This window comes from Stegodyphus dumicola, chromosome 12, assembly GCF_044657685.1.
Source record: "Stegodyphus dumicola isolate Sdum_Otavi_A_Nest chromosome 12, ASM4465768v1".
NCBI classification, from domain to species: domain Eukaryota; kingdom Metazoa; phylum Arthropoda; class Arachnida; order Araneae; family Eresidae; genus Stegodyphus; species Stegodyphus dumicola.
The window spans coordinates 8,981,292-8,995,088 of record NC_140779.1 but is presented as its reverse complement, the minus strand read 5'-3'; the positions used below and the strand labels follow the sequence as shown (position 1 = coordinate 8,995,088).

General features: G+C 31.1%; 1 protein-coding gene across 1 annotated transcript in view; it reads left to right on the top strand.

The window, feature by feature from the left end:
• Positions 1–3,037: 3,037 nt before the first annotated feature.
• The window catches only part of LOC118189195 (kelch-like protein 17), a 167,532-nt gene continuing 156,772 nt past the window's right edge, over positions 3,038–13,797 (top strand). Inside the window, exon 1 of the mRNA XM_085827459.1 lies at positions 3,038–3,174. Within this exon, the coding sequence (XP_085683585.1) occupies positions 3,107–3,174 (68 nt within the window). The 5' untranslated portion in view covers positions 3,038–3,106. The remainder of the gene's footprint in view (positions 3,175–13,797) is intronic.

The window sequence follows — 13,797 nt, the reverse complement described above, 5'->3', positions numbered from 1 at the left end:
ATTTTATTATTTTGTATTTACAATTTCATTTGTATAAACTGAGAGTAGTTGATTTTATTAAAGTTATTTCAAAGCGAAACGACTCTTTCGGTTTTGGCGCCATTTGAATATCGGAACGTAAAGAGTTTCTTTTATTAGCCCAAAGAGCATTATCCCATAAAATTTCGTTTTGGCATTTTGCGTTGAAAACTTTAAATGTCGGTTTTCTTTTCAAACTGTTGCTACCAAATATTACAGCCCTGCATTACATTTTAAATTAAATAGTGAAGAATCTGCATAACTGCATATATGTGTCTCGCATTGTGTTAAAACGACGGTATCTAGAACCATCCAATTTTGAATAACATACGTTTCTACCCGAATATGGGCATCTGGAAGCCGAATTTCGAATTTGTTTTATTATTTATTTCATATTTTTTAAAATGAATTTTTGATTAAAATACTCAACGATTTCAAAGCGAGCAATGGCAACACTATACGGGAAAAAGAATTATCTGCAACGCGCGAGACTGTGTATTGGAAATGCTAAAGACAGGCTCATTTAAAAATTATTTTCCGATATTCCTGTTGAACTGAATTTTATGGTTTAAGTGCGAAGCACATAATATTTAATAAAGGCAACACGCAAAACGAAACACCTTTGGTCGTAATAATCTGAAAGCTTTCAGATTTTTGCCTTCTTCCTCTTCCCTTTTTTTTTTTTTTTTTTTTTTTTTTTTTTTTTTTTTGTACTTTTCCGTTTTGCCTGCGCAAACGATAAAGTCGCCAATAATGGTACAACTGATGCCAAATGGAATATCTTCGCTGGTAACCTTTTACGCCTCATTTTCAAAAAAGTCGCAACCATTTTTTACCAGATTGATTGTTTCTTTCAACACTGGCATACAATTACATAGAATATTTACAAAGATAATTAAATTTTATGCCCTAAGACCATTCGCGGTAATTAAGTCAATTAGGATATAATCACATCGCTCACCCGAAGGCGAAAATATAGAAAAGGCAAAACCAAGGGTTAAATTCATCAATTCTGATGAGAGTGAACTAGCGAAGTAAAGCACTACGGTTTTACATAATATCTGAGTAAGCTATTTGTATGAATTGAAATAATTCTTGCATTTAAACTCGTATTCCAAATTAAGATTTAACTTGAAATTAATGTATAAGATTACTGAGAGAATTAGATTTTTGTAGCGTAGTTTACGTGATATAAGATCACTTGGGGTCACGTGATACGAACCGGCGAATCAGGATGTTGAACCATGATAGCATAGTAAATTCTTAAATTAATGCCTTTTTGCAAATTTATTGTCTTTATTTATTGGCTTTTTACAAAACTATGAACCATATTAAAATGTTTATGCCTTCAAAATAAAAAATTCTTAGAATTAACATTTGTTAACATTTTTTTTTTATGTATGTACTGTATGCTGTCGCTTCAAAGTCTGCTTAGAGAGATTTGCGCTGGCGAAACGGAAAAGTATCTAAATTTTAAAAACACGAATGCCCGAAAACAAAACGGAAAAGTAACTTTTTTACTTCCTTGTACGAAGTAAAAAGGAAGTATTGAAATCGCGAAAAGTTTCAGGCAGCATATTTCAACGAAAATATCCCATTTTGACCCCTTTCAAATGCAATTTAACAATGTATTTCCGTGATATCTGTACGTAAGGACAGGAAAAAACACTCTTTTCCTCCAAAAAAATTATAAAATTGCTTTAAAATTAATTCTGAAGAGAATTTTTCGTAGCGTCTGTACGAACGTATGTACGTACGTACGTATCTCGCATAACTCAAAAACGAGTAGCCTTAGAACGTTGAAATTTTGTATATAGGACTGGTATAACATGTAGATGTGCACCTCGTATTTTGGTTGCAATCGGCCTCACCAAACGTATATAAATATATTTATATATATATCCACTCTGTTACCCGGCTCAGTGATCTCAGTTGCTTTACTCTTATATGTTTGTAAATTGTACATTTTTTGCTTTCAAAATGATTGAATTATGTTGTTCTTATCTTCCGGTTAAGGGTTTTATGCCTTTAGTAAATCTGTCTGCAATATTTTTAGAATTATCTACAATTTTAAAATTGTTTAAGTGCCGCTAGGCCTAATAATGTTTTTGTACGGCGGCCATGATGATTTGATGGCGGCCATTGCTCTTGTTTACATTTGAAACAGCAGGATAGCGGATTTGTTGCCAATCTAGAGAAACTTAGCTTCGCAACAACAAAGATAACGCCTTCATTTATTATTTAAATCATGCTTAATTCTTTCTGGAATTTTTTCGAGGAAATAAGCGTTTAAGATTTACTTCGTAATTTTTAAAACAGATATTTTGAGTTATGTATTTTTGCCCTGTCGCGAAGTGAAAACTGAATTAATTGAATGAGAAATACTCAATCGTCTGTGAAAAACTATTTCTTTTTTGTTTTGTTTTCTTAATTTCTTTTGCACATCGTTCTAGCTTTATTATAGTATTTGAATAGAACATGTGACAACGATTAGATAATTCTTGAAATGATATAAATTTTGTGTATTCTGAGTTATAATATGAACGAATATAATACTGTTAAGTAAACCTAGCGCCAGACTGTCGCTGTGGAAAACAAAGTGGATTTTAAAGAATGCATTTATTCTATTGTGGTTTATGCGCTGTCGGCAAAGTAGATTTAATTCAGTCCAATAAGTTTAAATGAAATGCAAGAAAAAATGCGTATAATTTAATATTCCGTACCGTACTAGGAAGTCATGTGGTGTACATATCAGATTTTTTATATTTCATTTCTGCAATATAGGAAAGCATACGTATGAACCAAAATACTTACATAACGATATGTTTTCGAATATCTTAAGTTATTAACGGAAAAAATGAACCATTTATTGAAATAAATATAATCCATTTCATTCATTCTTGCCAAGCAGCAGACTAAAATGTTAAATAAAACTTTAAACAATTTAAACACTGCCGCCACACATCCGACAATCGCACGTAGCTCCCTCGAACAGTAGCTTCGAAGAATGAAAGCTAACTGTGCTCTTCCATAGCAACAGCCACTGAAGGAATCGCTCGGGAAAGACAGCGCATTCTCTTTTTGGAAGATGAGCGTGTACAGAAATGTGAAATTCATGAGCCTGCCGTTTTCCGAAGAAAATGATAACAACAACAGGTAAGGAAAGCATAATGCTTATTCGACAAGTCGGGTGTAGATACATTCCAAGCATAAGTCATGCTCAGAAGCTTTATCGAACGCCTCAGGCTCCTTGTGATACTGACCCGTTTTTCCCGGGAACGGAAGGAGAAGGGAAGTTCTGATACGTCGATTTAAAATGAAGGGTCGTTCCGGAAAGATTCAATGAAAAGCACGTAACTGTTTTTGTTGACAAACATATGTGTTTTCAGGAATGTATTAAAAGGGTTGAATAATTTGCATAAAAATACATCTTGCTTTTTAATTTAAGAGGTAAATATCTAAATCTAAACACTTGTGCATATTTAAAGATAATAAAGCCTTTTGGAGTCGTTTAAATGTGTACTGAATGCTCAGAATTTATTTTCGATGCGATGGAATTTTTTAACTTTTAATATTTGAAAATAAATTTTCGCTATCCATTCACATGTATAAATAGAATCCTGAATTTTAAAACAAGTAATATAAAAAAAATTAAGTCAATTTCTACTTAGGTCAACAAAGAAAAATTTTATTTTAGTTACTTTTTATTAAAATTTTTTCGTTTCTAATTTATGAAGCTGATGATCGTCTATAATTTTTCATTCTGATCACTATAAGAAATTGAAATTAATTGAAGAATATTAATTGAGTAATTAATTGAAGAATTGAGAATATTAATTAATTAATATTCTTAAATATGTGAAAATGTTTAGAATTTAACAAACATTCTCTATTCGTAAAAAGCAAATTAAATGCAAATTTAAAGTTAATTTAAATTAAATTTAATGCAAACAAATAAGTGATTAGTGTTGTTGCTAACTAATCTACAATATCATTTAAATTCTGAGAGCATATGTAAATCAAGTGCAAGTATCAAATTCATGAATAAATATAAAATTCTAAAATTATTTAATCCTAAAAAATTATTTAGAAAAATGCATAGGTAAATCATTGTTGAGAAGGCAGGAGATAGACTTATCAAGTAGAAGTTGCCTCCAAACCTAACTCTTCAATCATTCAATTCGTGTTGGCAAGAGTAAACGTCAAACCAAAAGTAATACCAAATGTGGTGAATCACCAAAAAGAAATCCAAACAAGTAGAATTTTGAGAAACCAGCAACTAAAAGGCAAGAATTAAAATAAAAAATAAGAGTAGAAAACCAAATTTTTAGAAAACCGAAGTAGTTTAGAAACTCTTGCTCAAAGAAACTTCCCCTACACGAATTATGCATATAAATCTAAAGAAACTAGACATTATCTATAAAAAACATGTATAAGTTATACTTAAATAATACTAAAAAGGCAAGTAAATAGTAAGTTTTAATTTAACTTAACAACTAGTTTGTTGTTGTGGGGTGGAGAAGCAGTGCCAAACTAAGTGATGTGTGTTCTGCAAACTTTAAAAACAGCATATCTTTAGTTCCTATAAACAGGAATAAATAAGTAGGAATTGATTTTAATATGTGAAAAAACTGTATTAACATCAAGTGTCATCCACAACAAGTTTAAAAAAAATGTATTTGAACTTGAGTGGATGAATAAAAAGAATTTTATCAACGAGTGAAAATTTGAACAAGATATAGGGAGATCGTGAGCTAATATAATAGGAATTTAAAAAAAAAAAAAAAAAAGATCACTTTGAAGTAGTTTTTAGAAACATAAGATTTAAAGATCTGATGAAAAATATTGAAAATTAATCATAATATAAATTTTATCATTGTCAACTGTACCGATAACACATACACACACATCTGCTTATGAGATGATATTTGACTGAAGGGATTTCATAAAAAATGTTTAGTACGTATGATTTAGAAAAGAAAACTTGATTTAAAGCTTTGTTTCGAAAATGTATTTACTGTTGTTTACAGTCCATGGTATTATTTATTAAATTTAAAATTAGATAAATTTCTATTGGCGAAGATTTAGAATAAAACTCTGTTGATTTCAGTAACACGTCCCCTTTTTCAGGAGCAAAAACTTCTATTAATTTGTTCCTGAGGAAGAAGTATATTTATGTTAGATGAATTTATAGAATTGGATTTAATCTTCGCCAATCTAAAGCTTTTTCGCCTAATTTTAAATTTTAGGTTAATGTTTTCCTGTTCTAATTATTTTTATTTCAATTCAACCAGAAGAATCGGTTATAATTCTATTAAATTATAAAACCAAATCTGTAGAAGAATAACAAAATATTTAAATTTGAGATAATATTTTAATACTTAACAAAATTTTAATTTAAATAGAAACTTGAAAATTTTACTTAGCTAAGTTTAGCATTCAATTTTAGCACGTTTCTTTAATTTTAGAAAATTTATCTGCGTAAAATTAGACAAAACGTTTTTATTATTGAAACGTATGTCTCATTGAAATAAAAGTGATAAAAAATTTAATGCGTGGATATTAAAAGAATATGAATATAGAATTACTTATGCATTTTCAATATTATTTAAAAATTTGAAAAGTTAGTGTAATGCAACCGATATTAAATGTGAAACATTTTTAATAGGCTGCTCTTTTACTTGTTTTCAAAATTTAGTAATGCATTATTTCGTACGCACATGTTTTTAAATTAATTAATTAAATTTATTTATTATTAATAATTTACTTTTCTGCTGATGTTCCTTAATCTTAAGTAATAAATTAGAAAATTATGTTTCTGATGATATGTTCACTCTTCTCTGTTAAAATTTTATTTTTCTAACTTATAAGATAAAAATTAATTTATCTTTTTACTGCTTATCATAATTTAGTCGAAAGCTTGGTAAAAGGAATAATAATTACTAGAAAAGATGTTCCTAAGAAAACCATTTCATGTAGTGAAGTGATTTAAAAAAGAAAATTAAATTTCTCTCTTTTTCTTAGCACTGTTGCAATAAAAATAATTCTGCTACTTTTCTTTCACTTATAAAGCATTATAAATGATGAAATGAAAGGAGATTATTTAAAAGCAATATGAAATGGGAGTAGCTGTATCACTCATTGTAGAGAGCTGTTTGAAGGGGCAGAATCGTTACGCAGCAATTTAATGTGTTTGCTTAAAATCAGAAACTTATCGAAAAAAATGTGGTGTTCAAATAGAAATGCTTTTTAAAAGAGTAAGAGTATCTGCTAGTACAAACAAATGGAGCACAATTTGATACACATTTTCAATATTTGGAAAAATAATAGAAATTATTCTTAAAATGTTATTTTAACAAAAATTTATTAAATTCCTAAATATTTGAACTGTAAAGAATATATCTTAAACTAAACGTAACTTGTAGCAATTCCTATAATAAGCCTGTAATCGAGCCCTTCTATTTAAACTAAGTGAGTTGAACAGAAGGCATGCACGGTGCTCACAATTCAGCCAGTAATTATGGTGATAACTCAAAAATCAGAATTTTAAAACTAAATTTAAACTATTAGTTCAAGTCTACGCTGAGAGTTTTAAACACGAAAGCTGGCTTTTAAGCTTACACCAGAATTCGTATCACAGAATAACAACTAGTAACCTAACCTCCAGGAGACAGAACATGATCTGTTTAAATTATCTCAAACTCTCACTTAAATACACGCTAGTTAATTTGCATTCTGACAAGAAAACGGAAAGCGATAAGTGACAGTACAGATTCAAAACATAAAATAACAGAAATTTTTCATTAGATTTAGAAATAAATGATGTTATTTGAAGAAAAAATAAATTAATATGTCACGTTTAGAAAGTTTTAAATGTAGCTAACACAGGAGATAGTAATATTGATTAAATATTGTTCATTTCTAATGAAGAATCTGTATGTATATTCCTGGCACTGTGTTTCCTGGAGCCATTAAATTTTGTACAAATTTCGAAGCCCGAATTTTGAATTTTTTAAAATTCTTTTCATATATTGTGCGAAATTAATTAATTTTTAATAACAAACTCAGTGATTTAACAGCAATGTGTTGTCCTTACTCAAAATAACACATTTTTATCTTCCACACCCAGCACATTGCCATTCGGTAAAATATTTAACTTGCCATTCGGTAAAATATTTAACTTGCCATTGCCATTCGGTAAAATATTTAACTTTCAAACTTAATCTATCTGTTACTGATTTAATAGCAATAAACTCAGTTCTCAAAATATTTAAAAAAATTTTAATTTGATTAACGTAATAATTCGTGCGAAAATTCTTCAGTATTTTTCATATTTAACTCTCCAGTTTGTCCTATATGTTATATTTTAATTATTTTAATTTAGAAAATGTAAGATTTATAATGTTTACAAAACTGTAACTGTATAAAAATTTTTAAGAATGTTGTTTAAGGAAACACAATAATTGACTAAATTTGAGAAAGAATTTTCCTAACTTCGGTTAATAAATCGTCTGCATTTCACTTGCAGGTATTTTAAATGAGTAACTTTTTCCTGTGTTATCTTATTTTAGCCAAATTTATTTAATTTTTGCATTTAATTTGTTGAATGTTACTTATTAAAACGATAAACATAGATTAAAATAATCATAAAAATAACATCTATCTAATTTATAACAAATAACATTTGCCGAACCTCAGATTCTTTTAAATGAGTAAGTTCTTTATATATTATCTTATTTTTACCTTTATATTATTTTCTTCTCGCCGCATTTATTTAATTTTTGTTTTTAATTTGTGAATATTACTTAATAAATCGATAAATGTAGATTAAAATAATAATAAAAATAACATCTGCCGAATTTATAAAAATCCATAATGATCTCGATCATGAATTACCATGTTCTTCAAAATTGTATGTTTTAATAAATGCCAGTTGTTTAAATATATAAATTGAGATATACTTCACATTTTGTATAATGTATGCTATACAATTCTTTTCTAGCTTTATCATATTCTTATTTCGTATTTCATTCGACAGTAAAACAAAATAAAAAATATTCAATGTATCACTGAAAAACTTACCTTTTATTGCTATCGCAAAAAATTCATGCACGAATAATATAATTGGGTCCTTCAAATTCGCATATTAAATTACAATTTTTGGAAATACTTTTGAAATACGCAATCATTTATACACAAAAAAGATAATAATTTTATTTTATAGTAAAATGTAGCCCTTAAGTTCCCGGGGCATGTATCATACCAGTTAAAAGCTAAATATTTGCACTACATTTGCCTCATATGAAATAATTATGAAAGAAAACTGTGTCAGATCTTGGTAATTAGACAACATAATTATCAGTGTTATTAACCTCAAATATTAACATCTCAAAGCGGTGTTATTTGTTTTAATTTAATGATGAAATTTTGCTCATTTTTAATAACTACAAGAAATATAAAAGCACTTTTTGCAATTGATAAGAAGACATTTAATGCAGAAAGAGCGTTATTACAAAACTGCTGCATTCTTTACTACGTTCTACTAAAAAGGCAAAATGGCAAATTTAATAATGTTGATAAGCTATAATTATTATTATTTTTTTATTCCATAGGTTACCATATACTATTCCAGGTTCTTTGGTTGCGTTATAATATTTTATTCTGCTTTATGCGCCATCAAAACTCTAAGACCAATATGTTTTGCTTGTAATTTAATCATAATTCTTGCCTGTTCTGTAACATAGGAAAACAATTCGAGCACTTTTCAGAAAAATTTACTCATACAATACAATAATTACTGTTATGCATTAGTTCGCGAAATAATCTTAATGTAAATGTAATTTATTACATTTGCAAAATAAACTTATTATAGTCTTCTTTTGTGCCGAATTGTATTTTCTTGATGGATAATTTGATCTTTCCACATGGCAATAAATAGCCATCAAGAAGCTGCAATATATCGCAGCATATTTTTTATCACATCTTTATTTTCATATAAAAACTTTTTCGTTTACATCCTGCTATGAGTATGTATAAACAATTCAACACTGTGAATCACAAATAAATAAATAAGTCATAAAAACTAGGCAAAACAAAAACCTTGTATTTGGCGTAGATTTTAGTCAAAACCCTATCGATTCGAGTGCACAGAGTTATAGGTGTCTCTTCATCAGAAGCAAAGAAATTTGCAAGGAAGGAAAGGCAGCGGTTGTATTTACACCCAAAAGGAGTAAAGCGAATTAGAAGGTAGCGCCATCTGTCGGCAGAATTAGTAACGAAAACTGAAAATAGAAAAATTAATTGAATTTTAAAAGCGCTAGGAAGAACCTGATTGGAATTGAAACCATAAACTAAACAAGATAAATCATTGTAAATGTGAAAAGATTCAAGAAAATTCCAATTCGAAACAGGGGCCCACCAGCGGCCGAGCGGTAAAGTCGCTGAACACTGGTAGTTCGGTCCGAGGTTCGAATCCCGCGAACGGGCTGGCTGCATGGGCGTTTTCGTGGTTTTCCCCATGTGTAGCGTGTATACGAGCCGGTTTCCTTTGGAAGCTCCTCCACGAGGGCATCCGTTCCCTTAGGCAGATGGCCCTAGTGTGCTTTGCCATCATTAAATAAAACAAATAAACTTTTCCTGAATACAGCGTAGGAATAAACATAAGACTTCTCTGTACAAGTGACAGCCGTGGTCCTTCTGTTTAGTTACATCATTCAGAAAGTTTACAGTGAATTTGCTGTAAGAAATCGCTAGCGTGAAGTATGCACGAGCAGGGTATCACGTTTAGTTCTTTGAGAAATACAAAATTTACTCGTTCTCATAAATTCATTGCATATCCTTGAGAATAAGCTTTTAATACATAAGTGCAAAGAAAATTATGCTTAATAATAAAGCTAAAAAGGCAAAAAGAAATGCGTTAGCCGGAGACTGGTAGACTGCGAGTTCAGAGGGAGCGTAGAAAAACCTTAACAAACCTTTTCGGGCGACCGGTGAAATGCGAGTCCTTTTAATTTTTTTTTTAAGTTAAAAATAAAATTGTCATGATAGGGACGTAATAAAGAGAACTATCATTATATTCACTCTTGTAAGCTCAATCAGTATTCTTGCTATTATTGTGCATCAGGAAAATACGAGTTATATTCCTTTATAGTTATATTCCTTTATATTTTTTATGAGCTGCATAACATTATATTTTGAGAGGGTAACCTATCATTTTATGATGATTCTAAGCTTTATTTGTGCATATTACCGGCAATGTATAAAATACCGGCATTCTGAGGAATGAATAAGTATATTATGGAATGCCTGGCGTTTTTAGGCAAAAGAGAAAGTTAAGTTAGACTCTTCTTTTTTTTATGAAGTATGAGAAATATTATACATTTTACCTAGGCATTGCGTATAATACCTACGTATTTTATAGAATAACAAATGCGCCTTAGGCAAAGTATAAAAAAATGCTCATGATAAGCTATTAAAAGACGTTCGTTTCTAAAAAATACAAATGTAATTTTGAAAAAGACTGCCATTAAAATGCTTTTATTCTAACGAAAACTGAAAACTGAAAAGTTAATTGAATTTTAAAAGCGCTAGGAAGAACCTGATTGGAATTGAAACCATAAACTAAACAAAATAAATCATTGTAAATGTGAAAAGATTCAAGAAAATTCCAATTCGAAACAGGGGCCCACCAGCGGCCGAGCGGTAAAGTCGCTGAACACTGGTAGTTCGTCCGAGGTTCGAAACCCGTGAACGGGCTGACTGCATGGGTGTTTTCGTGGTTATCCCCATGTGTAACGTGTATACGAGCCAGTCTTCCTTAGAAAGTCCTCCACGAAGGCATCCCTTCCCTTAGGCAGATAGCCCTCGAGGCTTTGCCATAATCACACACAGACTCCCAATTCGAAACAGAAGAGAAAAACACCAAAGGTAAATATAAAACTAGCAAGGCAATAACCTCGTGTTTTGCTAAGATTTATTCAAGATCTCCATCGATTTCGAGGGCAAACAGGTACATGTCTCTCTTCATCAGGAACAATGAAATCTGCAGGACTGGGAGATGAAGAGGAACCTGTACCTGCTTGCCCCCCGAAACCGATTGACATCTTATATAAATCTACGCCAAACACAAGGTTGTTGCTTTTCTAATTAATTTTCTAATTATTTTCTAATTTCTAATTATTATAAAATCCAATTCACCAATGGAAGAAACTTTTTGGAAGACCGAAAGTCAAAATTGTGCCAGTCTATGATTAACTATCGCGAACTAATTTCGCCTTTTTGGACATAAGACTCGTGTTCCTTGATGCGAAACTCTAACATTCTTTTAGTTTGGCCGATATATCTCAAATCCCACTGACAAGACAAACTATAAATTCCCCAAGAATTAAAGTCAGAAATGTAATTTTTAAGAACTCGAACCGTGGATTTTATTCACATGTGAGAAAATATCTTGAAACTTGAACTTCTGCAGATACCGTATAGTTTTGAAACTGACAGAAGGATGATATGGAAGAACTACAAGGTTATTAGTGTTATTTCTAACAGCGGAATGTCTTCTTTGATGGCAAAATGAAAGTTTTTTAAAAGCTTTATGAATGACCACGGGAAGAACCTTGGTCAGTGGCAAATGATCTCAAATAGCTGAGTTCATTAGCAAGCAAAGGTTCTGAGGCACAAACTTTAGCAGCGCTAAATAAATAATAGTAAAGATTTGCTTAACCGCGTGTCATGACTTAGCAAACAAACAGAAAAGAGTTTGCGGTAAACAGGTAGTTATGAAGTAATACCAAATTCAGTTCCAAACGTTAACTGTCGGATTCTGTTTCAAAAATGAACTGGATGACTGGATCAATCGAATTTATAACAGAAAAAATCTGAGATAAATACACTCATGTCCATAAATTAAGGATAATGCAAAATCAGGCAAAGGAAGAAAGAGTTAGAAGCAAAACAAATTTGACTTATTGGTAAAGCTTTTTTATTAAACAAAAGGTAAAGAGCAAAAAAAGATGCTATATGTTTGATATTATTAAAAAAATTAGCAATTTTTTCTCCCTGGAGGAAATTACAAAAAAAAAAAAAAAAAAAAAAAAAAAAAAAAAACCTATTTACAAAAAAAAAAAAAAAAAACAATATTACATGGCTGGTATGATTGTTAATACATTGTATGTCTCCCAGACGGTGCAATACACTCCGTACAACGCCTAGGCATGCTGAGTATCAAATTATCGATCTGATTTTGGGGGATATTACACCACTCAAAAAGCAATGCTCTCCGAAGCTCCGGTAGACATGTAGGAGGAGATTGACGGGCTGAAACTCGTCGGCTAAGCATGTCCCATGGCTCTACTGGATTCAAGTCCGGTGAGAATGCTGGCCAGTCCATACAGGTGATATCCTCCGATTGAAGGCATTCGATAACCATGTTTGCACGGTGAGGACGGGCGTTGTCATCCATAAACACAAATTGTGCTCCCATGGCGCCCCGAAACAAACGTACATGTTGTTCCAGAATGACATCCCGATAGATTTGGCTTGTCATGGTTCCAATTTGAACATGTAGGTCAGTTCTGAAACCCAGAATAATTCCACCCCAAACAAGCACTCCTGCACCGCCGTAACGGTGTATGTTTTCTTAGTGGTAACGGGTACCTGGAGCTCTCCATATGAAAGTCGAATCAGACTGCAAGCTAAACCTGGACTCGTCGGAAAACATCACACAAGCCCACTGTTGCGGTGTCCACAATACATGCTCTCTACTCCAGGCTAACCGCAGGCGACAGTGAGTTGCAGTAAGTGGAACGCATCTGACAGGTCTACGAGCATATAGACCAATCTGCCCTAAGCGTCTGTACAAGGTCTGCCTTGAAATTGTCGTACTAGTGGTTGAAGAGAGCTGACGAGACAGGTCTGAGGCTGTGCTCCGCCTGACATGACTGAACCAAAAAAAAATAATGTTAAGGCAATTCAAATAAAGCTATTAAATATTGATTGCCTTTTGGTACAACCTATTTGTGCGAACAAGGATTTTCTTCCATGTTATATTTGAAATATAAATACGGAACAAAATAAAAGTAGATCCTAATTTACTGTTAAAAACTAAGAAATAAAGAAATTTCTCTCTCTTAAACAGGCCCAAATTCCACACTAAAGTTTCGAATTAAAGTAATTATAATCTAAATTTTGATTATTAAAATGGTAACCAATTTTAAATCTGATATTTTTTATGTGTGCATATTTGTACAAATAGCCAATAGGTTATGCATATATTTTTTTCAATGTTTCTATTGAGAAACAGAAAAATAGTCATTCTAAAATCTAGTGCTGGAACTAAAGTTTTTCAATTTTTGTTTAGATGGTACTCGTTGCTCAAAAGGTTGAAAACCGCTGATCTAGAGCAAGGATGGCCAAAATTTTAATATCATGAACTACCTGTAGGTCATTGGACGATTTCGTGTAGCTCACATAAAAATATTTTCCTTTTAAACTAATATTAAAAACCAATTTAATAAATACATGATCATGATTCGCGAATAAATTCAAATCATAATTAGCGAGTCACAGGATTGAATAAATGTTGTAGCAATAAACTGCCTTAATACGGAATTATACAGAATTGAATTGGAAAACTATTCATTTAGCTATATCATGGAAAATTCATTGGAGTCAGGTCTCGGTGCAAAATTACATCTTTGATATCTTCAAAGCGTTCATCTTTATAGCTCACCTTGTAGATATTTAACATCGTATAATCCTAAATTATTTCATGAAGTCGTCAAA